This window comes from Chaetodon trifascialis, chromosome 24, assembly GCF_039877785.1.
Source record: "Chaetodon trifascialis isolate fChaTrf1 chromosome 24, fChaTrf1.hap1, whole genome shotgun sequence".
Lineage (NCBI taxonomy): Eukaryota > Metazoa > Chordata > Actinopteri > Chaetodontiformes > Chaetodontidae > Chaetodon > Chaetodon trifascialis.
In genome coordinates this window covers 7508368-7525918 of record NC_092079.1, presented here as the reverse complement: position 1 = coordinate 7525918, position 17551 = coordinate 7508368, and the positions used below count along the sequence as shown (strand labels likewise).

Here is a 17551-nt window from a genome sequence, read left to right as displayed (position 1 = left end):
TCATTTGAAAACAGACATTGTTCCCGACCCCCCCGATGGTCCTCCCATGATTGAGGCTATTACAGGGAAAACTATAAGCCTCAGCTGGAAGAGACCGAAGAGGCTTGACTCTTCATTTGGTACGTTCATTTGGTTCCTTTGATGCCAATCAGATTTTTCTTTGGCCTAAATATCACACATTGATTTTACAGTCTTGAGAAAGGCTATGTAAAATTAATTTACATAAAACACTTGCAGGGAAACACTATTTCTAGCACGCACGTCGTAGATGTTTTTTTGCTTTCTTCTCATTGTGAGACGTTTTTAAACCCCTTTGGATTTCATAGCTCATCAGCACAGATTTGAAAACAAAACAAAATCTTTTTCTCTCCGCATCTTAAGCACCTCACTCTGTGTTTTACTGTCATCCAGAGTATGTAGCTAAGCACCATATGTGTCTGCAGACTCTGGCTCCTTGCTGTATGTGGTCCAGCAGCAGCCTCTGGGCTCGATCCAGTGGTCTGTCGTGGCGTCTAACCTGAGGGAGACTAGCTACACCGTCACCTCCCTGTCCAAGGGAGTCCGCTACGCTTTCAGAGTCCTGACGTCCACCGGGAAGACATCAAGCAAACCATCACCCTCTACTGACCTGGTCCAGCTGCTGGACAGAGGTAACAAGGTTGAGGAAGGCATGAAGTTGCCACCGCTGCTCCAAAGAAGCTATTTTAAAGAGATAATATTCAAATGATAAATGAGATGAAATCCTTTTTTTCTTTTACCCTGTAGGACCCTATCTGAGGAAAGCACCGGCCATTTTGGACAAACCAGACATTGTTTATGTGGTTGAGAGCCAACCTGCAAGCATCACCCTTACGCTGAACCATGTGCATGCAGTTGTCACCTGGAAAAGGTTAGCCTCTATATCTTTAGTGACACATCATGTGAGGGACGGTGCACAGAGAGGATAATGCAAGCAGTAATAGACCAGCCTGCGCGATTAGAAAATGCTAGCTTGTGCATTAGCCGGCGCTGAATTGATGAGAGTTGGATCTTTGTTTAAATGCTGAGAAAGTTTCTGATTTATTGCTCATTTCAAACAAAGACAGCTCAGCACATGAAGTCCCTCTGGAGCCGGAGCACTGCTGGTTTTCATCCCACTTCTGTTCTCATCAGGGGCTCTTTCATAAATTGGCGTAGAACATGTGAACCAGAGAAGCGGGACTGAGAAGCAACGCTGTGCAGTGGTTCACATTGCTTTGATTGAATTTAATTTATTTTGATGTTCAAGCTCACGTTCTCTGTGGACCTCTGCAGTTTCTTGGTGGAACACTTTGTTCTCTGTCTGCTGGCTCTTTGAGGTGTTCTTTGCTACCTGCTTATTTATTTTTTGCTACCTTTGTGTCAGAAAAAAATACTTTTGCTGTCTTTTAATAAATGCCTCCCTTTCAAGTGTGTATCGTACATTGAAATCAGCGCACATCAAGATATTTGCTTGTTTAGACTTCAGCGCATGTGCAAAATCACTCCAATGCAAAGTCTCATCTGGTGTGTAGCTCCAACTGTGATACATTGCCTCTGTCCTCACCAGGAGGGGCGTGGCGTTGGTCAACAAACTGGGGATGTATGAGATGAGCATGCCAGACGACGATCAGCACACCCTGAAGCTTCAGAGAGTCCGAAGCACAGACATCGGCCAGTTGGTGGTCACAGCCTGCAACCAGTTTGGCAGCGACCTCTGCACACTTCAGCTGGCCATGGCAGGTCAGCACCACATGATAAATTCAGCATTTCAGCTTGAATCCCAAGAATTTACCGGAAATACCAACAAGGGCGAACTGTATGTAATTTCATTTAAGTTTCATGACTTTAGAATAGCTTCTTTAAATACGTCTTTACGGTTTTAAAATGAAGACTGCATCATCATTGCTGGGATTAATGTGATTAATGTGTATAAAAATGTCCTCATGGGGCTTTTATACCTATTTACTTTGACCAAAAGAACATAAAAGTAAAAATAGATCTTATATCTACACAGAACATGAGGGAAATTAAACTGCATAAGTGAGTAAGTGCAGTCCATAGTGGTCCAATGTTATAGTCTGTGTGTGACCACCTTTTATTTCTTTTTCTTTCGTAGTGCCTCCTAAATTTGAAAGCATCATGGAGGACGTGGACGTGCACATTGGAGAGATGTCCCGTCTGGCCGTTGTGGTTGAAGGGAAACCAGACCCAGATATTCTGTGGTATAAGGTATGATGTTTGAGAGTGGAGTTCTTTTTCAGTGCCAGAATAGCTACGAAGATGTTGAAAGGCAATGTGATATCAGATGGAGTGTTGGTCATTTTGCAGTGGAGCAGCACAAAAGCACAGCTGCTTGACGCTGAAATTAGCCGAAGCAACCATATTAATAGCTGATCGGTCTGTTGCAGGATGACGTGCTTCTCTCTGAGAGCAGCCACTTCACATTTGTGTACGATGACCCAGAATATTCCCTGGTTGTCCTCAACGCCCGCCCCGAACACTCCGGCGTGTACACCTGCACTGCGAAGAACCTGGCCGGCTCCAACTCCTGCAAGGCTGAACTCACAGTTCATACAGGTCTGCGCTCCAGCAAAACAGCAGCAACACTGTGCGCACACACAGACTTTCATGTAGACAGATTGGTCCCAATAAAAAAGATTAGAATTCTGTGAGATTCAGAATTAAGGAAAAGCAGCAAACGTTGATTCATGATAACTTCTAAATCACTTTCGTATTCAGATGGTGATTTAATGAGAAATTAAAACAAGCTTTTCTTGCATCCACTGTTGATCTTGCGTATTTTGGTTAGATTACATCCATTTGCTGGACAAACCAGTAAAAGCTAGTTGTTGTTGAAAATTCCGCCTCTAAATCTACACCATCTGGGCGGGACCACAAGGTGTTTTGAGACTACAATATGAAACCATCTGTCGCTATGCTGGCACACATGTACATCCAAACACACACACATAAAAATGTCGGTGCTCCCTGCAGAGCGAAAAGAAGCAGCAGAGCCAATGGAGGACGAGGGAACCATTCTGAGGAAGATGAGGCGTTTGACGGATTACTACGATAGCCACAAAGAGATAGGGAGGTGAGTGTGCATGACTGGCCACACGCTCCCACTGTCTCGCATCCTTTTACACAAGTACATCGGCCTTAATGGCTGTTTGAGCACTAGGGGTCGGGCAGTGGGAGGGCGGGGAGTCGCACCTGCTGAACAACAGCAGACAGAAATGAGAGATGAGTCACCAGCCTGAGTGGAGTGAATGCATTAGCCCACAGATGAATCGCTTTGCTCAGACTCGGAGGAGACAGACATTTGCTGCGGATTGTAATCAGAGCGTCAAAATAGGAAGATGGGAAAATCTGTTTTCCAATAGAGGATGCGTTTTGGTTTTTAAGCAGAGCCGCAAACGCAAATGGAATTCAGATTTATTTGACCAAACAGCACAGAGGGGAATGAAAGTTCATTATACAATGGAGGGAAAAGGGTAATGATCATTAATTCATTGGTGGAAACTTTTTCATTTCAATTCGAATAATATCACTTTTCCCACATGTTGTTGCTTTTCCTTTTGTTTTCCTCTTCCTTGTTCCTTTCCCAGATAATTCTTGATTCTGATTGGCTGACAGGTGTGCGTTCTTTTCGGAAGAACAGTGTCACACCTGTATAAAATAATATATGTTGAAGGGTATTAATTTCAAAGCCAAATACCTGAGTCAGATAATGGCCAGAAATTGGAACATATGAGCAAAATCATCTAAGATCAGAGGTCCACTGACAAGCTTTTAGCATAAAGCTGCATGGGTTTGTTGAAGGTTGCAAGCTCAGCAAAGCCAGTGAGTTGACATTTGAGCTGATATTATTGAGTTTAATGAACTTTCTCACTCTGATGATGGTGAGATTTTGACCTTTGGCCATTAATGAGGTCGCTCCAGCCGGCCTGATTGTGAAAAAAAAAAAGCAGCAAATCCCCCTTAAAATGTGTTTTGGCATCATTTTTTGACACTGTTTTCCACTCTGAAATGAAGCAATTCAAAGGTTGTTTGTAACTCATTAAACCCAAAACACGACCCACTGTTTGATGCAGGGGTGCCTTCTCCTACGTGAAGAGGGTGACTCAGAAAAAGGGAAAGGCCGAGTTCGCTGCCAAGTTCATTTCTGCGCGAGGGAAGAGGAAAGCCTCGGCTCTCAGAGAGATGGACCTGCTGTCTGAGCTGGACAACGAGAGGATTCTCTATTTCCACGATGCCTTTGAGAAGAAGAACGTGGTGGTGCTCATCACAGAGCTGTATCCTTTCACTGCAGCTTTTGATGACAGGAAACGTTGCTAGTCTCAAACATGTTCATATCTTTAACGTCACAAAGGCACTGCCTCTCCCGCAGAACTGATTTTTGATCTGCTTCATTGCTGAGGAGAAGTGCACTTTAATGCATCTCAAGGACACTAAAGATCCAAAGCATTAATCCTAATGTCTTCTACAGTCCCCTGGAGGCATGAATGAAGCACAGCCTTTTCTTTCTGACTCATCGCCGATGAGTGGAATTAGCAAGAGATAGGATGTGTGGGAGTTTTGCTCATTTATAATTCATATCTCATGCACCTACCACTTGGACTGTGCAGTCAAGTTGCAGCTCTCTCTTTTCCCTCAACTATTGTGTGAAGATGTCACGAGGAGTTGCTGGAAAGAATGGCCAGAAAAACAAGCGTCAAGGAACTGGAGGTTTGTGTGTTCCTGCTGACTGCACTGCGCCATCATTATGTAACATGACTTTTAAGTTCACTCCTTGTCTTTCTCTGCAGATCCGCTGTAGTATTCAGCAGGTTTTGGAAGGTCTTCGTTACCTCCACCAAAAAAACATTGCCCACCTTGACATCAAGGTAACTGTCCATCCCTCCTCTGGCATTTATTTGACTGATTTATTCTTTCACAAGTAGCTAACATTGATGTGTTTGGATACACCCCTCCTCTAGCCTGAAAACATTTTGATGGCAAGTCCTGTGAGTGACCAAATCCGCATTTGTGACTTTGGCTGTGCCATAAAAGTGGAGGCTTCTGAGGAGTACTACTGCAAATACGGCACGCCAGAATATGTCGCACCAGAGATTGTTAACCAAACTCCCGTCTCCACAGCAACAGACATATGGTGAGCCACCTGTTCTCCAGCATGGAGAAGTGACTACACACTGCAGGCTCCTGCCTTGTTATCTGCAACACAATCACATCTTTTGTCTTTTCTGTGCTTTCGTTTTGCTCCTGAATATCCACTTGTCATTCATCTGCCCTGCTCTCCCACAGGCCTGTTGGTGTCATCACTTACCTCTGGTATGTTGTATAGATTAATTATGAGAGCATGTGCTTTGATAGATCCAGTATAATTGCAGTCAAAAGAATTCTATGTTTAATGTTGATAATGTTGATAATTGTGCTTATTTTTGATTTTAGCCTGACTGGTGTGTCTCCTTTTGCTGGCGAGAATGACAGAGCCACCGCCTTAAACATCCGCAACTACAATGTGGCGTTTGAGGAGAGCATGTTTGCTGACCTCTGCAAGGAAGCCAAGGGATTTGTCATCAAGCTTTTGGTGGTGGACAGACTGTAAGCATCAAGATTACTGGCTTATTTTTTATCATAATCACGTATGAATACATATCATTTATCATCGCCTCATTTCTTTTAAGAGCAGTCGCTCCTTTCTCATGTGCATAATTTTCCCTCTCTTAGGAGGCCCAGTGCCATCGAGTGCCTTCGTCATCCTTGGTTCAAGGTGAGTTACCAGTGAGAAAATATATCATCCAGCCTGAAACTTTTCAATGTGTCAAGAGATTTGTATTTATGTCTCCACTAAGGTTAATGGTGACTCCCCTCTTTTTGTCTTGCAGTCACCAACGAACAAGAGCATCAGCACAGCGATGCTGAAGCAAGTTTTGTCCAGAAGGCGATGGCAGGTAAGCTGTTGATTTGGTGATGAGATCAAATATTAAATATATTGTCTTTATTTTTATTGTCTTGACACAGTCAGCGACACAGTCACAACATTTTTGGAATCAGGATTCTATGTGTAACTTTCAAAAATAATAATCTTATTGTCTGGTATGTTAGTTTTTCAATGTTGTAGTTTCTGAAACCACTTTCACTTTAAATTACTCAGAGAATTTAATAAAACCCGGCGTTTATTAGCAGATTGCAAACTCATTTAAGTATGAAAAGACTGACTTCGACTGGAGATTTTGGATATAAAGTAAAAAATTGAGTAACAAACTCTCTCACGTCGTCCTCTTTCAGCGCTCCCTTATCAGCTACAAGTCCAAGATGGTGATGCGGTCCATCCCGGAGCTTTTGAATGACTCATCCAGCCACGTCTCCATTGCTGTGGCCCGGCATTTAAAAGAAGGCTCGCCACCACCCTCCTCTTCCTCTGACTCGGATGCAGACGTGGATGAGCTTCCCTTCATTCCTATGCCGCTGTCCATGGTTTTTTCTGGGTCTAGGGTCTCCCTTAATGAGATCCCCGGGGATGAAGATGTCACTGTATGGCCCAGCGTTGCTGCTGATGGGATAAGGAAAAAGGACGACATGGAGGTAGCAGGTAGGAGAGTAGGGACTAACAAAAATGAAGAGGAAACCCCAAATGAGGAGAAAATGGAAAAGACAAGACGAGCTCCCCTTAAAAAAGGATCAAGTGTGGAGTCGGAGGATTCACAGACAAAAGCCAGACGGGCTACCATGAGGAGAGGCAGCTCTGCTGATTCAGCACTGCTTCTCCACATTGACCCAGAAGAGGGAAACTCCAGCAACGAAGAACCAAGTAGCAAAAGCCTGAAAAAAGCTGTTTCTATGGAACTACCAAATCGCAGTCCAAGCCCTGGAGCAGCGAAGTTAAGCCAGGAGGATTATGCCCTAAAACTGGAACTGATGAGACAGAGGTTGCTCAGGGGGGGAAACATGGACAAAAAGATGAGCGGCCTGCGAGGACCCTTGTTTGAAACACTCGGCATGGAAGATGAGAGGAGGACGGGGTCTCTTGATCGCAATTTGAGGAGATCCATAACGGGGCCATCAACACTCACCAGAGCAGCGTCTTCTGAGAGTCCTGGGGAGGACATGCCACAGACCAAAGTTTTTCGTAAAAGCTCCTCCTTCACTCAGGGGGATTCTGAGCCCATGCCCCTGCACCGCAGGTTTGGAGCCCCCTTAGAGATCCCATCAGTGGGCAATGGGAGCATAGAGGGGAAGAAGCTTCAGGTGGCGACGTCAATGTCCGCACTAACAGAGCAAACAACACTGGAATCTACATCTGCCTCGCCTACAAAGAGGGCCTCCTTTGTACTCCCAACACCAGGGAGACTGGACCAACAGCTAAAACAGAACAATGTGAAAGAACATGCGGATATGCAAAGTGAGAGGAACATGGATGGACTAACAGAGAAAAGGACCAAAACCCAGTTAGAAGAGGCAGATAAAGAAGAGTCGAGATCACCCTCTGTAATTACTCCAATAATTGTGATTGAGGAGGATGATGAAGAAGAAGAGAGGAAAGAAAGTCAGGAGTTACATATTCAAGAAAAGGACACGAAGGCGGACGAGGAATCACCACAGAACCGTAAACCATCATCTGCTTATGCAAGTGTCATTCAAGCTGTCGCAGTGTCTCAAACGCCTGACGAGGCTCAATCCAAACATCCCACTGCTGCAGCCAAGCCAAATGATACAAAATCCACAGATGCGCCCACATTGCCAGAGCACGCAGCAGTATTTGCCAAAGTAGCAACTGCTGACCGATCTCCTGGTTCTGTTTCCACATCATCAAACCCTGATCTTCCTGCCGCCCCCCGCCAGCCTGTGCTCAGAACAGACATCAAAGACATCGATTCAGAGGAGGTCTTTGAAGCCAGGTTTAAGAAGCGGGAGTCGTCTTTGACCCGTGGCCTCCGAAAACTGACCAGAAACAAATCAGAGGAGAAATCACCTGTACTGAGCCGGAAGGCAGATGAAGAGGTTTACAGGCCGGGGCCGAGGGGGGGGCCTCTTGAAATGGTATCCAGAGGACTGCAGGAGAAATCCAAATCTGTTCAAGATTTAAGAGAGGAAGAGAAGGAAACAGGCCTCGGTTTAATTGGGAGGTTTTCCCTGCGAGCAAAGAGGTCAACATCCGCTGATAAGAAGGGCGAGAAACCAAAGGAGGAAAAGCATCAGGATGTGCAGGAAACTGCTGCAAGCAAGAGAGTTTCATGGGCTCTCGGTCGCAGTAAGTCCCTGGATACAAAGGAGCTGAGCAGTGCACAGAGGCAGCTGGATGAGAGAGAACAAAGAAAAGCAGAGGAGTCATCAGTTTCTGCTATGAGGCGCAGGTTTGAGTCCAAAGTGGCTGGAATCTCTGCCAAAATAAGGACCCAGTCAGAGGAGAGGAAGGATAAAGAGGGATGTCAGAAAGAGCTGGCACAAAGGGATTCGAAGAAAGTCACCGATTCCCCTGTCGTGGCAATGCGACAAAAGTTTGAGAACAAAGTGGCAGGAATGTCTGCGAAAACCCGCAGTCAGTCAGAGGAGAGACAAGGGGACGCAGAGGGAAAGAGGACCCCGCTGTTTACCCGCCATCGTCATTCCCAGTCCGAGGGGCGAGGACTCAAAGGAATGGGCGTCCCAGAGAATCAGCTCGCGAAACAGGCCGGCGCTGGTGCATCCAAGGAGTCGATCGAATCCTCTTCTAGCATCCATTCCGAAAAAGCCTCAGAGAGTGACAGGCGATCGCGGTGGGACAGGTGGGGTCTGACACGGGGCAAGAGAGACAAAACCCCCTCCCAATCTGATCAGCCCTCATCTGCCCCCAAAGAGGAAGGTCTGTCAAAAAACCAGCAGTTCATCCGCTCTGCTTCGGATTTCGCCCCCGTGTTCCACATCAAGCTGAAAGACCACGTCTTGTTGGAGGGGGAACCTGTGACTCTCAGCTGCCTTCCAGCTGGAAGTCCACATCCAGAAATCACATGGATGAAAGGTACCTAATGTCATTGTGGTTTTATCCACAAGCTGCCAATGAGTCGCTTAAATGTTTTGTGTATTCCAGATCGGAAACTGCTGGAGGTGGACGACAGAATCAACCTGATCTCCCACCCAGACGGCAGGCAGCTTCTTACGATCATGAAGTCCAGCCGAAGGGACGCTGGAGTTTATGAGTGTGTCGCTACCAACCCCATAGCTACCATCACCACCTCCTGCACACTGTCCATAGCTTGTAAGTACCTTGTTTAGCACATGAAAAGCATCGTTTTGTGGTTCATGTGTTATTTTATTGAATGGGGAAAATGTCACCGCTGCAAATTGCAAGATAGAACGTGTTTTCTTACCAGAGGTCCAACTGCTCTTTTTTCTTTCACACAGAACATACGGTAAGTATCACCATAATGTGATGTATTTTACATAATTTAGTTTTAATAGCAGGAGGAATGGTATGAATATTAATGTCAACAGATTAGCTTAATGGCTTTTCTCATATTCATTGTGTAATGGGAGCAAATGATGCTTTGAATTCGGCTGTGGCAGGTCACATTCAAGACTGCAGTCACAAATAGTGTTTAATGAGAGCAACGGTGCTCAGATTCTGCCCATGCTGCTCATGATGGCAGCAATAATAATGAGACTTTAGAGGCGACAGTGGAAGATGTATTTCTCAGACGTCAGATGCAATCGATAGCATCTGAACTTTATTTGTTATGGCTGTGGACACGTAGTATCACGAATCCCAGCCACTGATACTATTTGTCTCCGCTTGATAATCCATCAGCGGTGTGAAAAATACCTCAGACAGCTTATCTTGCCTGAAGCACTGGCTCCATTGTTCATGCCGGTGCACAGGCCTAATGGGAGATACATTTTGAAATTAAAGAATGACTATTGGTGTCACATTTGGTTCAGTGTAACGACAAAACTCAAAGCATCGTCTGGATCGTTTTCTTGCCCTGGGCTTGAGAAAATGAACATCTTGTGTTTCCGCTTTGATATCTTGAACGTGCTTAAATTGCGACACTTCCATGTAAATAAATGAACATGCGGTATCACTGATTGCTGTAACAGAATTGTAATTTAACTATGCCCAAACCACATCTGGCCTCTGAAAAGCTTCACCAGAGGCTGCTCTTATGTTACACCATGCCAGTGCTCACTCTCCTCCTTTTTGTCGTGGAATTTGAAGGCCAAATGTACAATCCACAACAGTCCAGAAATAGTCAAATTCAGCTGTCTGAGAAAAAGTGCTCAAAAAGGATCTGCAGGAGTCAGGGTCCGAGATGCAAACACTTTATTGGCGCGACAACAAAGGGAGAGAAATCCAGAAACACACAGGGTGTACATCTGAAGAAGTCTCTGACCTACAATGGTCAGTGCTCTATCTTTTATACAGTTCTGCTGAAGGTATTCCCCGCCCTTGGGGCATCTTTTTCTTTTTTTCTAGGCTCTTCTATTTTTTACACCATTAGGTACTTTTTGGCTGCTATCTCCTCTTTTCTCCTCTCTATTCCTCTAATTATACACCATTAGTTTTTGATTGTCATGGGCTCTGTTTTTTAAAAATAACATCAAATTACATTTTATTATCATGATTGCATGTAAGCATAAGGACACATCACATAGAGAATGCTTTAAAATATAGCAAAGTATATTAAATCATCCCAAACCATTATTCGTTAACGCGCAGTAAATCATAGTTGTGATTATAAGACCATTTAGTTCTTTCATGATTATAACAAATGTCAAACATGGATTAAATACAGTAAGGTTATGTAAGGACACGCAGGGTTATATTAGGTCACAATCATCCTGGTCTGAAACCAGTCAGAACCGGCTAAAACACCTGCAAGGCCATGGAAAGCCCCAAAGATTTATGATCCAGGTGTCCTGCCCTCACAATGTTAGCTGCATGGTGTCATTGCAGCACATCATCATCACTGCACAGCAACCTCTCTTCTTATCTTTGCACTGTCATCTTGACGTTTTATGCGCTCTTCCTTCACTCAAGCAAACAGCAATTAATTTCTACTATCACATCAGGCTTCCACAGAGCCACACTATCATATCAGGCTCCACAGAGCTACTACTATTGTTTACCATTAGCTACAGTGTTATACTTGATTCTTCACATATCTAATAGAAAAATTATACTACATTTTCCACCCCACCTTCAGGTGTCCCAAAAAGACCAGGGACCCCTGAGGTCCCCCAGACTTACAACAACACAGCCCTGGTGCTGTGGAAGCCAGCAGACACCAAACCTCCCTGCAGCTACATCCTGGAAAGAAAGACAGAAGGTGAGTGAGCGCTGACGTGAACAAACTCCCCTCACAGCATTATTCATCACTGATCAGTATTCAGATCATCCTCATGTTTGTTTAAAATAAGTTTGCCTTCCTGTCATTTGGTTTTTAGGCAGTTTTGATGCTTTATTTAAGTATGAGTATTTGAAAAGCTCCAACAATGTTTGGCTTCGCACAACATGTGGAGAATGCTCTGGTAATAAGTTTCAGAACCCATAGACACCGACAAGAGAAAATGAGTCAGCCCCCGAGGGAATATTGACTGCACCAGTGCTACTGTCAAAGCTTTGTGTCATTAAGCTCGGTGAATCATCATTAACTCATGAGGTGGTGGGTGAAAATGAGGTCACACAAACTTGGAGTTGCAGAGTTTGAAAATTTGAGTCGCAAATTCTTTGCCTGGCAGCATTTACAGAAGACACTGATCACACAATTATATTTGGACTGCATACGAACTGAGATAAGAGAGCAGGTAATATTTAAATCAAGCAAACTGAACATTAACTTGTTTGCACAGGCTTTTCACATTGTTTCTAATTTCAATCCTGAGTCCATGTTCAGAGTAGTTTGGTTCTGCCGCCATCTGGTGTTTAATGTGTGAACTACAAGTCATTTTATCATTCAAAGTGAACAATCAGAATCTGCTTTATTTGCCAAGTGTATGTGCACATATCAGGAATTGGACTCCGGTTTAAACACAGCATTCAATGTTCCCCATAAAGCTTTGCTCTATCCATGAAGGTCACAGCATCGCGTTCCACAGCGCACTCATTTCTCCCCTCTGTGCTGCAGGTGATTCAAACTGGCTGACTGTGGCCACTGGAGTTGTCGACTGCTACTACAATGTCACAGACCTACCAGCAGGTGGCACCTTTAGGTTCCGCGTCGCCTGCACCAACAAGGCAGGACAGGGACCCTACAGCAACTGCTCAGCTCCAGTCAGCCTGGACTCCTCAGGTGTTTGACACACTGTCAAAACGTCAATGACTGCACAGAGTTGAGGATAATGATACCGAGCTGGAAAGAAGAAACATTACAGTCACACACACAAACTCAAGGGTGCAGGAGGAATAAGATATAATGATGAACCGTGAACAGTGATGCAAAGTCTCGTGTCTCACATCATGTCGTCATGTACACAAACCCATTATCAAGTAGTTAATGTGCTAAAAAGTTTCATTAAATGGATGAGGAAGGCTACAGTTGTAACGGTACAGAAAATATCATTGAAGGTAAAAACATATGTATGAAAACAACACTGAGTGAGTGTGTGGTTGTGTTTCTCAGCTGGAGGAGCTTCACCTGCTGTGGCCATCATAAGGACAGCTCCACCTGAACCAGTCCTCACCTCCTCAGTGACTGTGCCTCCACTCAGACCAGTCCAGAACAACGCTCCCAAGATACCTCTCTCCACCATCGCTTCCTCCTCCACCTCCCCAAAACACGCAGCCTCTCCTGCTGCTTTACCTCTTCCACCAACATCGCCATCCAAAACAGAGGTCACTCCCACCCCTCCGCCCTCCCTGCCTCCTAAGCTGACAACGAACCCCCCATTAGCTCCTGCGGGCGCAACTGCTGAGGATGCTCAAAAACTAAGCTCCACTCTTCCTTCTTCACCCACTGCTAAATCACCTCCACCCTTTGTCCTCCCCAAACCCCAGAGTCCAGTAAACGTGGTGTCTCCTATGACCCAGGCTCCACCAGTATCACCGCCACCCCCTCTTGTAACCCCGCCATCGATGCCAACCAAACCAGCCTCTGTGCCCACATACGTCCCCACCACCACCGCCACTGCTCGCGTGGCCCCGACTCCCGTCTCCTTTTCCCCACAAGTACTCCAGGCCTCCAGCCTGAGCCCCATAGGTGAAGGAGCCAGTACCCCCACAAGAGGCACCCCAACAGGACGCACCACGTCCTCTACTGCTCTACGACAGGGGGTTCCACAGAAACCCTACACTTTCCTGGATGAGAAAGCCAGGTGAGACAGTAAATGTTTGGGCCTGATTTGCAATATGATGGAGACGTAACGAGAAAAGGCTTCATCGAGAAGCAGCTTCACATGGGTTGTTTTTTGTTTTGTTTTTTTGTCAGGGGTCGTTTTGGAGTGGTCCGAGAGTGCCGCGAGAATGCGACGGGCAAAATGTACATGGCAAAGATTATTCCCTACAGCCCGGAAAGCAAGCAGGACGTCCTGAAGGAGTATGAGATCCTGAAATCCCTTCACAACGAGAAGGTCATGGCTCTGCACGAAGCCTATGTCACGCCGCGCTACCTGGTGCTGGTGGCAGAGTACTGCACGGGCAAAGAGCTGCTGTACAGCCTCATAGACAGGTAGGATGGCTCACATGTCACCTCACACTGAGACACACAAAGTCAGACAGATTTACGTAGCCTGAGCCAGCAATGACTGCTTTAGATGAAAGCTAATTGTACTCCAGTGAAATGCTCCATATTTAATGTGACTTAGCTGCTTTAATTAAACTGTGCTTCAGTAAAACTTTAATGATGTTGATGATTTTGAATATTTACTGTTTTTAATCTGTCAAACAAACAAAACATGAACAGAAAAGAAAGATGGAAAACTACCAACTACAAAAAAATGCATCATAAATCATAAATATAGATAAATAGCATTACTGCTCTGAAAAATCCTCTGTGGGACTTTTTTACAGGAAGTCCATAAATGGTCCCACATTTTTCCCTTTAATGCAGTTTTTCCACACATTGAAAGTCCTTACATTTAATTGAATTTTTCCAAACACAGCGATATGTTTGACATGCAGATAATAAAGTTAACAAAGTTAAGTTGCACATAGAAAGAAATATAACCATAAAACTTAACTTGGGGCACAAATGATAACCATAATTGAGGGTTTAGTTGAAGAAAAGTGCGTCTGCAAAGACAGTTCTGTTCAGTTATTCCCCAGGAAATTTCTAAAGAATCTGAGAACCCAAACATTACTGCCCCATAATTGGACTAAAATACTTTTCCAGTCTGAGGATTTGACCATTTGAGAATCTCCCTTTTGCTCAGGTTCCGTTACTCCGAGGACGACGTGGTGGGTTACCTGGTCCAGATCCTCCAGGGGATCGAGTACCTCCACAACCGGCGCGTCCTCCACCTGGACCTCAAGCCAGACAACATTATGGTGTCAAACCTCAACGCCATCAAGATTGTGGACTTTGGAAGCGCTCAGAGCTTCAACCCCCTCAGCCTCAAACACCAGGACTCAGGAGCCGGAACTCTGGAGTACATGGGTGAGTCAGCTGGATTTAAAGCAAGCTCACTTTTTGAATCGATACACTCTTAATTTTCTCTGTTTTCTTCCTCGTGACAACTGTGATCCAAGCTCCTGAGATGGTGAAAGGCGAAGTGGTGGGTCCTCCTGCAGACGTTTGGTCTGTTGGAGTTGTCGCCTTCGTCATGTAAGTGAAACGTCCCTTTGGAGGTCACTTCACTTCTCTTCACATCAGTTAAGACCAGATGTGTTTGAATTTGTTATAGCATGTAACCACTCCACTCATTGGAGATATTGCAAAGATTTGAAGGGCTCCCAAAATACAGTTTATACTTATTAGTTAACATTGAAACAAAATGCACTTCCCAACTCAATTACTAAAATAACCAATTTTCTACCTGTATTTTGTTTTAGTAGGTTTAAGCTGGTTTCAATTTTGTAATTTTGCTCCTGAACAACCAGGCTCAGTGGTCGCCTGCCCTTCGATGATAAAGACCCTCTACAAATTGAATCCAAAATCCTGATGGCGAAGTTTGACCCGACAAAACTGTACCCAAATGTGTCCCAAAGTGCCTCCGCCTTTCTCAAGAAGATGTTGAGCAGTTACCCCTGGTGAGTGGCCGTAAGGTGTTTACACTTCCTTTAAGACAGAATCAAATGTTAAGTTCTGTGTATGTGCATGTGTGTTGTCAGGGCTCGTCCGACGACGCGCGACTGCTTCACACAGGCCTGGCTGCAGGACTCCTACCTGATGAAGCTGAGGAGACAGACTCTCACCTTCACCTCTGGCCGACTCAAAGAGTTCCTGGTGGAACAACAATGCCGTCGCACAGAGGGCGCCACCAAGCACAAGGTGCTGCTGCGCACCTACCAGAGCTCACCCCAGTCCCCGGCGTCTGGGACCGCACCGCCCGTTCCCAGCCCGAAGTGACATGACGGTGAAAAATGCAACACCTGAGTTCGCAGAGTTGGATCTGCCCACAGTGACGCAAAGTAACAACGTTTTGCACCTTAACTGCTGCGTGAAGAATGTCAGCCTGCCTCGTGAGGCGCAGGTTCAGGCACAGGGGATGAACGGATCGCTGGATAATGCTAAAATATCCAAAGAAAAGACAGGAGTCCACGTGTTACAATGGGAGACTTCAACATTCAGCACTAGAGGGGTTCTGAGATGAAACAGAAACACAAAGGGAAGGAGAAGCAGGGCGCCGTGACATGTTTTTTGAACTTCTCATAAACTGTTGAACCACCGAAAGGACACAGGATGTTCTTTGTTTTTCTTTTGATTGATTGCACAACTTCTCAGCCACATTGTGAATTCTGAAATCGCACATTAATGTATGGTTTTGATAAACTTTGGTCGCCACTCTGCACGATCGGCCTGGAACATGTGTATCATTAGCGTTTCCACTGCGCAACCTTGTTTATGTCACTAACTTTAGTAGTAAACAACTCATGTGAATGTACCATGATTTAAGCTGCTAATTTATTTTTGCATTGACTTATAGTTCAAAAATTCAAAACCAAAAATATTCTTTTTCTTTCTTGAAATTGTTTACGTTTTCCATGTTAATTTATTTGCATGTGTGTGCGCGCGCGAGCATTTTTGATTCACTTTGCGAATAAGCACTGAGGCGAAAAAATACATTAAAAATAAGGAGTGTCTTTGTGATCGGTGTTAAGATTCACACAGTAAAAACGAGCTGTTGTAGGGTGAGCTAGGAATTTTTTGGTACAACTTCTTGTTCTGTGGTTAAAACTGAACTCTATCTGTTTTACAACTATGAAAAGCAGTCTGTCATGTACAGTAGATAACATTTTGCTTGGAAAAGTCATACACACTGGTGAATTGCTGTAGTTTCTCAGTATTACCCATCGGTTGGTCGGGTTGCTCAAATCATGGTCAGCCAGTCAGTGCCTAAATCGGATTCATATCCAAAATATTTATCTTGTAAATGTGTCTCCATTGATATTGATTCACAATTGATGGATTATTTGAACAAAGCAAAAATTTGACTGCAATATTTGGACTTTACGACAGACAGATGCATATAGATTCTTACACGCACGCAGACATTTCTACATGCACACATGCAGAACAGCACACGCGGTCCTTGTAATAATAGAACGTCTTGTGTATTGATCTATCCCAGTGTTCCTTTTTGTATGAATTTGGACGGTTGAAGATTTGTAAATGTACCAATTTGCGGTGTTTATATGTGGAAAAAGTTGAAAATGTTTTTATGAGATAGTATGTAATAAACTATTGATACAATTGGGAAAAGTAACTTGTTTTTCTCTCTTTGTAGGATGCGGGTTTGGACTTCACACTCACACTCTGGATTTTTAATTTTTGTTGATGTTTGTGGCCAAAAATGCATTTTATGAAGAAGCACTCTTGTTTAGTCTCTCCTTGTGTGTAAAATACTTTCTGTTCGTCTTGCTGATTGTCCTCCAGAAACCTCAAAGACCCCTGATTGTGCTTGAAGTGCAGTGTGGGACCCTCTTAACACAGCCAAAGTGGCTGAAGCAGCTCATTTGAACTCCTTGAGTGTGAACTCATTTATTTTGTCTGCAGAACAGATACTGAAAATAGACTGCAAATAACAGCCTGAAAACATGAGTCTCAGTCTGTGTCTCTTAGCTGTGGCCATTTGATTATGTTCACACTGAAAAAAGACAAAAGGCTCTGGAAAATACCAGCATTCAGAGAAAAACTTCCTGATTTCTGAGGGTATTGTTGGACAGTTTGACTCGACTAGCACAGGTGGAATTAATGGTCTCATTCCATTCAGATGTGCCATCGTTCATGCTGGCTCACTGTCATGGTTCACAGGCAGCTTACAGTTGTTACTTTATCCTGTGCTTTTCCTGTGTTTTCAAGTCAAACTGCCTGATGCATTGCAAAGAAGACCTGTGGTCTCACAGTGCAACACACAGCAACAAAATGGGTTTGCTTCTCAGCTGGAAAAAGGAAAAATAAGGATGATGACATGCTGG

The 17551-nt window shown here is 44.5% G+C and overlaps 1 protein-coding gene across 1 annotated transcript in view; it reads left to right on the top strand.

Annotated features, from left to right (window-relative positions):
* spega (striated muscle enriched protein kinase a) overlaps positions 1-16839 on the top strand; it is a 44689-nt gene extending 27850 nt beyond the window's left edge. Inside the window, exons 17-41 of the mRNA XM_070994230.1 lie at positions 15-119; positions 444-650; positions 766-889; positions 1568-1740; positions 2117-2229; positions 2409-2577; positions 2995-3094; positions 4095-4295; positions 4671-4728; positions 4809-4886; positions 4980-5152; positions 5305-5331; positions 5452-5604; positions 5731-5773; positions 5889-5954; positions 6292-9001; positions 9071-9238; positions 11184-11306; positions 12105-12269; positions 12600-13290; positions 13404-13643; positions 14347-14570; positions 14663-14738; positions 15014-15163; positions 15245-16839. Of these exons, the coding sequence (XP_070850331.1) occupies positions 15-119; positions 444-650; positions 766-889; positions 1568-1740; positions 2117-2229; positions 2409-2577; positions 2995-3094; positions 4095-4295; positions 4671-4728; positions 4809-4886; positions 4980-5152; positions 5305-5331; positions 5452-5604; positions 5731-5773; positions 5889-5954; positions 6292-9001; positions 9071-9238; positions 11184-11306; positions 12105-12269; positions 12600-13290; positions 13404-13643; positions 14347-14570; positions 14663-14738; positions 15014-15163; positions 15245-15482 (6575 nt within the window). The 3' untranslated portion in view covers positions 15483-16839. The remainder of the gene's footprint in view (positions 1-14; positions 120-443; positions 651-765; positions 890-1567; positions 1741-2116; positions 2230-2408; positions 2578-2994; positions 3095-4094; positions 4296-4670; positions 4729-4808; positions 4887-4979; positions 5153-5304; positions 5332-5451; positions 5605-5730; positions 5774-5888; positions 5955-6291; positions 9002-9070; positions 9239-11183; positions 11307-12104; positions 12270-12599; positions 13291-13403; positions 13644-14346; positions 14571-14662; positions 14739-15013; positions 15164-15244) is intronic.
* The last annotated feature ends 712 nt before the right edge of the window (positions 16840-17551 follow it).